The 11,809-nt window shown below is 43.6% G+C and overlaps 1 protein-coding gene across 2 annotated transcripts in view; it reads right to left on the bottom strand.

The window, feature by feature from the left end:
• Nucleotides 1–9,586, bottom strand: part of fam193a (family with sequence similarity 193 member A) — a 30,060-nt gene extending 20,474 nt beyond the window's left edge. For both annotated transcript variants that reach the window (XM_035789076.1, XM_035789075.1), the window contains exons 1-6: nt 9,159–9,586; nt 7,006–7,080; nt 6,381–6,635; nt 4,732–4,916; nt 1,236–1,403; nt 459–690 (exon numbers count right to left, since the gene is read on the bottom strand). In XM_035789076.1, coding sequence (XP_035644969.1) covers nt 459–690; nt 1,236–1,403; nt 4,732–4,916; nt 6,381–6,635; nt 7,006–7,080; nt 9,159–9,386 — 1,143 coding nt within the window. In that variant the 5' untranslated portion in view covers nt 9,387–9,586. The remainder of the gene's footprint in view (nt 1–458; nt 691–1,235; nt 1,404–4,731; nt 4,917–6,380; nt 6,636–7,005; nt 7,081–9,158) is intronic.
• Between the last annotated feature and the right edge of the window lie 2,223 nt (nt 9,587–11,809).

Consider the following 11,809-nt stretch of genomic DNA (forward strand, 5'->3'; position numbering starts at 1 on the left):
CAAAAAGTATGAGTCATCCTGTGACACCGTCCGTGGCTTGTCCCTGTGTTCTGGGGAAATTCTAAAGCCTATGTTAATCCTGTGCGAGTTACTGAGGCAACGATACTTTTTAGCCTTCATGTATTGGGGGCAAGTCTGGTTTAACTCACGTTGTCGCCAAAACTCAGGCTAAACCTATAAAAGAGACACTGAGCAGCACTAAGCATTGTCCCTCTGTGCTAGTCTGATGCTAACCAAATGGCTAACACAAAGGGAACCGTAAAGGTAACCAAAGGCTAAGGCAAAAGATTAACGCAAAGCATAATGGAAAGGCCAACAGTAAGGCTAACATTAAGGCTAGCGCAAATGCCAACCCTGAAAGTTATTACGCAAGACTGTTTGTTAGCCACTGGTCTAAGACTAAGCTAATGCTAACATGAGGCAATCTTTAATGCTATCGCTAACAGAGGAAGACTGACCAGGGTGAGGAGGAAGCTGCTGATGGTGCGCGCAGCCTGGCAGAGGGCGCTGTACTCCTCCAGGAGCAGCGAGATGAACTGGTGGGCCTGTGGGGGGCCCTGGGCGGCGGCCGCCGCAGCCTTGGAGCCGGTCGACAGGTGCTTGAGCAGGCGCACCTTCATTTCTAGGACGTACTCGCGGGCCTGCTGCTCCAGCCTCTGGTAGAGCTGGTACGGGTCCTTCTCGCACAGCCTGAACAGGAGGTGGGCAAGATAGACGTCATAAGACCCAGTGTACAATAGGCTAATACAATAGCAAAATATGCTAATACTTGTAGGGATTATCTATGGTGGTCAGTCCTGGGTCAAATGCATCTCAAACACTTTCAAATAACTAAATCAAACTCAGGTTTTCCTGGTACAATGTAACAGATGGCCTAGACACAAGTAGTAGCACAGAGGAAGGTTTAACCTCTGAAATGGCTAACCATTTTCTGAAGGTAATCTCTTATCTAGCAAAATTGGACAAGGGAAAGTGAGATTACCAGAGTAATCATTGAATGGTTCTCTTGTCAGATAACTGATCATCTTAAAGATGGAAGTGAAAAGAGGATGGTAGGGATGGGAGAGAGCATGGAGGGCAAAAGGAAAGAAAGGAATGAGACAGGAAGCAGTGAGAGATGGAGGGTAGGAAGGAGAGGGTGTATAGGAGAAAGGAATAGAAAGAGGGGGAGGAATGCAGAGGCAGACTGAGGGAAAGAGGGTGGAAGACAAGCTGCCTTTTCTCTAGGGTCTTACCTGTCCACCAGCTCCTTCATGCCCTCCTTGTCGCGGTCAAGGGGCTGGTCGTGGTCGTCGGCCAGCGGCGTGCCTGTCTGGCGGTAGATGCACCGCACTAGGTAGCGAACCTCCGACCAGTGGTTCTGCAGCAGCTGGGACTCACGCTCTGACTCGGCCGAAATCTCCCTGGAGGGGGTGAAGGCCAAAAGAGGTAATTGTGATGCATCAGTGAGAGGACACTGGGTGCCATTATACAAGGGACGCAGGGTCATGTTCATTAGGGCAAGCAACAGAAAACACTTTAAAACATTGACACAGAAAACCAAAATGAGCATTTCCTACTTCATTTACTATATGAATACAACCCAGATAGTCAAAGTATTAGTGCGTCTGTGCATCCATGTTCCTCTTTTAAAGGGCTGATATCGAGTCCCTCCAGGATTCCAAAATTCTGCGATCACATAATTCAAAACAAAATCAACGAATCCACAAATTTATGGAAGAGCTCGCAATTTTGACCAATCACTGCACAAGTGTCCAATCAAAAGAGGGTTAGCAATTTTGATCACTGTTACCATGGAAAACAGCCCAATAAAACATCAACAACCCCCCGTCAGTGTGTGAAGTCTATGGTTGATTACTGACTGATTACGACTGACAGGCAGAACAATGAACAGGAATCCACCACATTTACCAACAAACATCAGTCAGACAGTGCAAAATTATTCCCAAATGTTTTACATGAAAATGGGGGCAAATTGTTTTGCACTCAGTGCAACGCTGTGCTGGAACACAAGAGCCAGCAAAATATGTGAAAAGTACAGAATCAGAGCATGTGAGCAAAATGAAAAAAAAAAGTAATAATAAATAAAAAAGAACAATTCGCTCTATTAATTCAAATCACAATTTAACCAACATCCATCTATTTTTGTGACTACCTGGACCTACCAATTGGTTTTTAAGCATTAAAACCAAATCATATGGATTTGAATGAAAAGTATTTTAATAAACATGAAAAGATGAATGTAATAAAGCCTAAATAATTTCAAATAGGTTCATGTCATATTAAAACCCCAAATAGGTCAGGAGCCAGACAGGGAGCCTAAAATGAACTGTTCAGGCTATATTATTCCAATTATTTCAAAGCTATAGCCTACAAAGAAATACATTGTGAAGCATTTGTGAGTGCAACACAATAGGCTGGTAGGGACATAAAGTGCTCAGCATTTAGTTGTATTAAATCATTAGTATATAAATTGCACATAAGATGTGACATACTTAGAATAAAATACAAAATTAAACAAGGATGGTTTAAGAGATCTGATTTTGTTGTTTATAAATACTTTGCTACAATGACACTTAGTTACCTACCCAACTCGTTCATTTCTTTTAGCATGTACACACAGAGGTGTAAAATATTTAAGTAAAAATACATTAAAGTACTACTTCAGTAGTTTTTTGGTGTATCTGTACTTTACAATTTATATTTTTGACAACTTTTACTTCACTACATTCCTAAAGAAAATGTACTTTTTACTCCATACATTTTCCCTGATACCAAAAAGTACTCAATACATTCTGAATGCTTAGCAGGACAGGAAATTGGTTCAATTCACACACTTATCAAGAGAACATCCCGGGTCATCCCTACATAATTTACAAACGAAACACACATGCTTCGTTTGTAAATATTGTCTGAGTGTTGGGAGTATGCCCCTGGTTAAAAAAAAAAAGAAAATGGTGCAGTCTGGTGTGCCTTATGTAAGGAATTTGAAATGATTTATAATTTTACTTTTGATGCTTAAGTATATTTTAGAAATTACAATTACTTTTGATACTTAAGAATATTTAAAACCAAATACTTTGACTTTTACTCAAGTAGTATTTTACTGGGTGACTTTCACTTGAGTCATTTTCTATTAAGGTATCATTACTTATACTAAAGTATGACAATTGGGTACTTTTTCCACCACTGTGTACAGGTAGTAAGTACACCATCATGCTTTTGTGTTTCCATAAAGATTATTTAGTTGTGGACACTACATCACCGTCCTCCCTCTCGGTCCGCATCTTTGTAAGTCACCTTGATTTATCAGTTTCTTTATGAAAATATTTAATGAACTCCATCACAGTAGCTAAAGCGGCACACAAGTAGACTACAAATTAATCCTGGGCCGGCATGCCCTGAGCTGGTGAAGTGAGCGCTACTGGAGCGAAATTGGAGCTGGTGAGAAGGCCGACGCTCCAGCCTTTGGGAATCTCGCACCAGTCAAATTGGGTACGCTCCACAGCAGCTCTGCTCACATACTCTGGTCCGAACAGCCACCACAGCAGACGCAGATCACCATGACCGAAGCAAAAGCAAGGAAATCTGTGGTAGTGATGTGCAGATCGCAAACGAGTCGTTCTTTTTAAATGACTTGACTGATTTGAGAATCATTATTATTTTGATTGAACTGCTGGCTGGAGTAAAATAAATTAATTGCAGTGAAGGATTGATACACGCTCCTCCGTCTCATAGACGTGTTCAGACCAACAACTGTTTATCATATGTGCGCACAAGAAAATAGATCATGCTGCAGGCTGAGCACATATGACTTTTTATTGCTTCATATTAAATGAACGTGCCAAACAAAACTCTTCGCCAAAATTTCATTGAAAGCCTCTGAAAAAAATCAAGAATTGTTGGCCACAGATAAAAAAAAATACTTTGCAGATCTTGCAGGGACTGGATATCAGTCATTGGTTGAAGTGGAAATGTGTAACTTTTTGGGCAACCCAACCAAATTCACATAGAAATCTGAGTTATAGATCTACCATTCATTGACTTTCGGTTTTGTACACCAGCTTCAAACAGCTAAAACAACATGTTATGATTATGGAAGATATATTTCACAGTGGTTTAGATGGTACAATGATTATCTACACTATACTCGCTTATTTTGTCGCATAAACTGAAATTAGGTGAACTATTCGAGTTTTAGCAAACAGGAAATGGCGGAGCGATTTCTGCATTGTGCAACTTTAAAATAGTATTTGCATTCATTGAAATGTTGAGCATTTCATTGAGCCTGCCTAGAGTGCTAGATGGGCGGTGTTTGCACTTTTGAGACTATCCCATTGGTTCCATATCCCCAGGCAAGCTCAATCTAGTGCAGTTAAAGTATTTGAAAGAAAAAGAAAACAAGATGCTGATGGACAGAGATCAGCCAATAAAACCAGCGGTTGTTAAGTCCATCGACTTACAGTCAAGTCCCGTTCTGAGGCGCTGTGAAACCAGACTGTTAGAGAGGAAGATAGAGCTGGCTGGTGGACGTGATTAGCTGACTGGTGGATGTGATTAGTTATTATCTGACAATGCTAAAAAGGATGGTAGCACAGGTGGTGGCTTCTAGAAACTTCCTGAACACATAGTTGATACACTAGGCTAGCTCAATATGTCAAACGATAGACACTTTCGTCCTTTCTAGCGTGGTCGTTTAGTGACCACCACAAATGCGCCCATCCAGCTCACCGTCTCTCGTTGCAGGCCTCACAACTGCACACAGTGTCAGCGGTCATAGGGGTGGTGAGGTCTGGGATGGGGAGAGTGGGGAGGGTTGGGGGTGTGCCACCATTGGTCAGTCTGCCCCCTGCAGCGGGCAGCTCCTGGCCCAAGCCTCCGTTACCCACAGGCATGTGCAACAGGAAGTCTTGGCTCTGGGGGAATAAGAAATTACAGGGCATCAGAGCACGCAAAAAAGCAATGATAATGCAACCAAGAGCGACCATAAAGGTGACTTAACGTTACCAACTGTTGCCTTAGGTCTGTACTCTGAAGTATTTCATTGCAGCAAAGTACACAGAGATCGATACTCATTATACGAGACTAGAGACAAAATTCCAGAACAGGAGAGAAATTAGAGAACGTAATCAAGCAAAATAGCAGAAAAAGGGAAAGGAAAAACAAGCGCATTCCAGGCCAGAGGGACACTCCGGGAATTGTCAGGCTCTTCCCAACTTTCAAATTCAATTAGCCTAGCAATTAGCTGCTAGACGTCGCCAACACAGAGTGGCTCTTAGGAGTGAGGCAAGGCAGTGTATGCGGAACAGCCACTAACATGTCATCAGCAAGAGAGACATCTAAACACCGGTGTGGCTTTCTGTCTGAGGTTATTATCTCCCGCTGACAGCAAAGGAGGAGCCAAAGCCTCTATAATGCTGAGTCATCAGACAGAGGGTCGGTCTGTCTCTCTTTGGCCGTGTCCAAGAGCATCAAATCGGTGATGCATTGTGGTAAATGGTGACTGACTAATCTACAAATAATGAGTAGTTATTTATCATACAAGGTCATTTGTAGATCAGTCAGTGGGCAGTCACAAGCCCTCAACCTCTTTATTCCTTGTTGTAATCTACCTTTAGTATACCTGTCGCCATCTCTCTCTTTTGTGCCGAGTCTATGGATGTGTTCGAGCAGTAACGCTAACAAAGCCGACTGTAGAAGAAAGTTGGCAAGGCTCAGATCAACATGGAAGTGTCAACATAGCTGCTATTGTTCATAAAAATGTTCTTCATAAAATGTCAAAATAAAAATGTCTATACCCTCATATCACACTCACAAACTGAAAACATAACTTGTGTAAAATGTATTGATTACAGAGGTGTCAAATATCACTTTCGTTTGGATCTCCTGTTTCTTTAGAATCGCAGTAAAGTTGGTTCCTGTTTCAGTCACATCTTTGGTCACATTCACGTGGTTCAACCAAAAACACCCTAATGATTGGTTGACAAATAGTGCCTCCCACAACGCAGGTGATGAATGCATGGTGCAGTTGGTGAGAAGCAACTACAGCGACTTGAAGGCGACTTCATAAAAAAACTGCATGACCTTTGATCACATGGTTTTTGTGAAGTTCATGCAGTCAACCTGGAGGTGCAAGTCAGAAAATGTTTATCCTCATAATACAACACATGTTGAAAGGCCTAGACTAAATGTTTCTGTTACTTGATATAATCCACCAATGCCTGCCTGCATCTATCTAGGGCTTGGCTATCCTCTAACTGTACACAAACATCCACTTAAACAGCCATTGTCATTCAGTTCATTGGTCCAGCATCACCTTTTCACCACCATACTTCTCCCTCCCTCCACCCACACCCCTCCACCAGCTTGTGGTGACTCACCACCAGCGACTGCTCCAGGGAGGCGTGGCGGTCCTCCTTCTCCACCGTGCGCCGGCAGTCGGGGCACACCCACAGGGGCAGCTGCAGAGCGCTGGGGGACTTGGGGGGCTGTGCCATACCGTTCGGCCCCGCCACGGGGAGCATCGCGTCCGGATGGAGGGTGCTGTCTGGCTTGCGCTCACTCCGGCACAGGAGGCAGCGGTCGCCGGTGGTGGAATATGGGGCCCTCTGGCTCAGGCCAAATGTGAATGGGGTCTGGTGGTTGGAGACGGAGTGGATGTAAGTTAGAAGAGTGTGTGTAGCACTACTGTAGTGGCAGTAACCAGTAGCTACTAACTAGTGCTCCAATATGTAGCCTCCCCAGGCAGGTTCTAAAGTTAATTAAGACAGGGTCATGGGCAGTAAGCACAAACAGGTGGAAAATGATTGGTAAAGTTATTATTGGTCATAACGTTTAGGATGGGCCTTTCCCATTTCAAAACTTTTTCATACCCTTTGTGCCTACTGAATGCCACCTGGGGCTTTTCAGTCCACCCAGTGATACTCACAACAGCTTATCTGTTGCTGATCTATGTTACCGTAGGCCTAACAGGAGTAGCTGCAGAGACAGTGAGTGATGCATTACCTGAAGGACTCCAGAGAAGTCGGAATTCACCGGCCCCTCCGAAAACTGTGGTGTAACGTTACCGTTCATAGAGACCTGGAGGACACAAAGGGCCCGACATAAACCAACACCTCCGGAGTCACCCCTCTCATTAGCACCGATGCCAAGCGTCTATTACAAGGCTATCTGAAGCATGTTAGCGCTTGACCTGGCTGGGGGCTACTTGGCCACACACAATTAAGGTTTGTCTCCGAATTATGTTATTTGAACATCAAATAAAACACAAAGCAGTTGATGATATGTCCTGGCGATATTGCAAAGAACATATGCAGATATTGCTTTTCATATTAATGCTTGGCGCAGCAGTATATTGACGGGGCCAGCAAGTTCACCTGCTGTTTCTGTCTTCAACAGACAATCTTTACATAAGCAGAGTGTTTTTAGTCTCGATATGTATGCACTTTGCAAAGATTTTGTAAACATCTGAAGAATGAATCAAAACACACTGATTAGTTAATCAAAAGGTTATGAGAATATTATATTACTTCTTAGATGGAAATAATAGCCCTGACTAGTGTAAATGCTGATCTAGGCAAATTCCTTCCACAATAAGTAGCCTGGCCTGGGCAATAAGTTAAGCTCATCTTGAGCTTTCAAAGAAACAAACATTAAGACCACTATCACAACTCTGATGTTGGTAGGCCTATATTCTGGGGCTTACATCCGTTCTATAGATGGATCATAGCAATTTGTAAGAATCGCAATCAAGGGTTCACAAAGTAAAAATTTGCCACAATCAGTATTCACAATATGCGTTCTTGTCCTGATTTATTTTCTGCAACCTTTGTCTACATCCCAAATGATGGGGAAACTGTCTGGCATATAGGCTAGCTAGGCTAATGAAACTGAGTGAGTGCAATACAATGCGTTGCATTTAGCTCAAATCAGACTTTCCTTGGATTTGCTTAGACAGTGACTAAGTATTAACAAGTCTGCATTATGGACTTTTTTGGGACAATTGGCTCATCATATGAGGAAGTCCTTCAGCCCTAAAGATGATAAACCTAGTCGCGGCCAATGTGACGTACACATGATAGGCCTAGTCTTTGGTGATTAGTGGATGTTGTTTCCCTAGCTACTGTTGTGATATAGAGAAGACTGACAAGGCATAGCTGCAATATATGGAGACAAGACAAGAAACCATGAGTAAAGCAAGACACTCAATATACCATTTGACAGCCAAGTATGTAATGTTGCAATGTTTGCTATACCATTGGTATATTGCAGGATTGTGGTAAAGTAATTTGGCTCACTTGGCTGTGTGACGGTAGTCTTGCAGTTGTCTTACACATTATGATTGTGTCTGTAAACACCGTGGACGACCTAACTAGTAATGACCTTCCTATTAAATAATTGGTATGAGTAAACAAACTATAGGCCTACTGTTACTTAGCAGGCTAATCCGATGACACTGACAGACTCGACTGAGACTTCATGTTTGTAAACAGTACAGTAACGTTAGTCTGGTGAGCTACTACTCCTGCTAAAATTGTGAATATGAAAACATCAGACAAGAAATTAAAGGCCAACTGGCTGTCCAAATTGTTGCGCATTGTTAACAAGCTACATACTGTACCTAGCTGCTAGTCAGGAACAAGAGACACTTACTTCAGTTTAAGGACACAGTGCAGTGGCGATGGTCAGTTTGGTCATAGTTAACGTTAGTTTACACGCTAACGTTAGTATCCATCTAGCAAGTAACAAACATCCACTCCCACAACGTCGCGAACAGTTAGATAATAAGATAACGACTGTCGTGTAAGCAAAATCGGACATTTTCGGTCTGTCAACATTGTGGTTGTCGAGTAACGTTAGCTAGAACAAGATAGCTAATAACGTCAGCCGGTCTAGTTTATTTTCAAATTGAGCAAGTAGCTAACGTTATAACTAACGCGTTACCGTATATAGAAAGCTTACTAACGTAGTTAGTCAGCCAAACTAACTTGTTGGCTGTTGTCGACGTCAGGTTCACATTTCCCGAGTTATCGTTAGCTAGCTAGCTTCGTCGGTAGCTGGGCTAGCTACTGAAGAATGTCAGGCCTCAAATGTCTGTCGATTATGTGTAATCAAAATCTCTGACGTTAGTGTTCAACACGTCAACTGTATATTCTCACCTCTCCGTTCAGGCCTGTTATAGAGCCCATGTTCCCATTTCCAGAGCTCCCTGATGTCAGAAAGCCCATGGTAGACACGGGTGTTGCCGTGGCTTGAAGACTCAGGTCCGTGGCTGAAACCCCGGCCTTGCCACTGGTACTGCAGACAGTACTACTGCAGCTACTGCTGCCACCGCCCCGCTTGTTCTTCCTGCGTTTAGCACCTCGTTTAGCATCGGTTGGACTCATTATCCCACAAAAGTCAGAGACAACTTGCCGTCCAGTACAGGCAGAGTCTCAGGTGGAATGTCCTGCTCAAATCCCTCTGGTATAAATAGACGATATTTTAAAGACTTCCAGTTAGACAACCACCCAGTACCTTCAGAGTACTTAGACTTGAGATTTCAATATGGCCACTGGACAGGAATTGGCTGCTCGAGCTTGCGCTGCAACAGTACGTCCCCCTTTTCTCTTTGAGGATTCATGGGAAATGATGTTTTTCCATTAGTGCTGGTGAGGTCATAGGTGAGATGGATGATGACAAACTGGTTTTCTGACTCTATCCCCAAAATTGTGAAGAACACCAGAAGTGACCATTCATGATCTCATTCATAACCATTCCTGTTCATCAATGCAAGTGGTAATTTGTAGGCTATTGGTATGTGCAATGACATGTCCTCAAGGGGGAGTGGGCAAGTATTTCAGGAGATTTATGGCTTGGGGGTAGAAGCTGTTAAGAAGCCTTTTGGACCTAGACTTGAAGCTCCGGTACCGCTTGCTGTGCGGTAGCAGAGAATAGTCTACGATTAGGGTGGCTGGACTCTTTGACAATTTTTAGGTCCTTCCTCTGACACCGCCTGGTATAGAGGTCCTGGATGGCAGGAAGCTTGGCCCCAGTGATGTACTGGGCCATATGCACTACCCTCTGTAGGGACTTGCGGTCGGAGGCCGCGCAGTTGCCATACCAGGCAGTGATGCAACCAGTGGTGCTGTAGACCTTTTTGAGAATCTGAGGACCCATGCCAAATAGCATTCTCACGTGAAAGTGGCAGCTCTACCTACTTGAAAGCGGCAGCTCCTTGAAAGCGGCACCTCTACCCTTTAGCTCAGTGCGGATGTTGCCTGTAATCAATGGCTTCTGGTTGGGATATGTGTGTACAGTCACTGTGGGGATGACGTCATGACTGATGTGGTGTACTCTTCAATGCCATCGGAAGAATCCCGGAACATATTCCAGTCTATGCTCGCAAAACAGTCACTGACGCTTCCTGCTTTAGTTTTTGGGGAATCAGGATATAATTATGGTCAGATTTGCCAAATGGATGGCGAGGTCGAGCTTTTTACGCGTCTCTGTGTGTGGAGTAAAGGTGGTCAAGATTTTTTTTTCCTCTGGTTGCACATTTACCATGCTGGTAGAAATACGGTAAAACGGATTTAAGTTTCCCTGCAGTAAAGTACCCAGACACAAGGAGCGCCACCACTGGATTCGCGTTTTTCTGTTTGAGTATGGCCTTATACAGCTCATTGAGTGTGGTCGTAGTGTCAGCATCAGTTTGTGGTGGTAAATAGACAGATACGAAAAATATAGATGAAAACTCTCTTGATAAATAGTGTAGACCACAGCTTATCATGAGATACTTTACCTCAGGCGAGCAAAACCTTGAGACTTCCTTAATATTAGATTTCGCGCACCAGCGTAAACCCCGCCAGCTGCATGTTATCCGTGTCGTCGTTCAACCACAACTCGGTGAAACATAAGATATTACCATTTTTAATATCCCATTGGTAGGATATTCGTGATCGTAGCTTGTCTATTTTGTCATCCAATGATTGTACGTTGGCTAATAGGACTGATGGTAGAGGCAGATTACCCATTCGCCGTTGGATCCTTACAAGGCATCCCGACCTACGTCCCAGATATCTCCGTCTCTTTCTCATGCGAATGACGGGGATTTGGGCCTTGTCGGGTGTCTGAAGTAAATCCTTGGCATCCGACTCCTTAAAGAAAAAATCTTCATCCAGTATGAGGTGAGTCATCGCGGTCTGTCACGAATCCCGCCGAAGATGGTGCCTCTTCCTGTTCGGGCGGTGCTCGGCGGTTGTCGTCGCCGGCGTAATAGCTGCCATCGATTCCCTTTCCTTTTGTTTCTGTTAATTGGGTCTAATTGGTTACAGCTGTTTTGAGTTAGTTTTGTTTGTAGGCTATTTAAGGGCACTAGGCCCGCTGAGTATTGTGCGGACTTGTTCTCTGTTTATTGGTGTGATCTGGTGTGATCTCTATTTTTCCGGACAGTTTTAGTCCTGTGTATTTTGGACGGGTTGTTTCATGCGCCCTTGTGTTTTGCATGTCCGTGTCAAAAAGATCCCACGTACGGAATTACTTGCTCTCTGCGCTTGACTCCTCCACTCACCATTCGTAGAAGTCATAACACAGTCCTGATATCCAGAAGCTCTTTTTGCTCATAAAAGACGGTGGCAGAAACATTATGTACAAAATAAGTTACAAATAATGTGGAGAAAATAACACAATAGCACAATTGGTTAGGAGTCCGTAAAACGGAAGCCATCTCCTCCGGAGCCGTTCATTTCAATGAGTGAGCTGTACTAGGTAAAGACAGATTCTTAATTCCCTAAACTAGGCTTCACCCTTTAGATCCTCGTTCATCTTCTGT

Source organism: Oncorhynchus keta, chromosome 16, assembly GCF_023373465.1.
Source record: "Oncorhynchus keta strain PuntledgeMale-10-30-2019 chromosome 16, Oket_V2, whole genome shotgun sequence".
Lineage (NCBI taxonomy): Eukaryota > Metazoa > Chordata > Actinopteri > Salmoniformes > Salmonidae > Oncorhynchus > Oncorhynchus keta.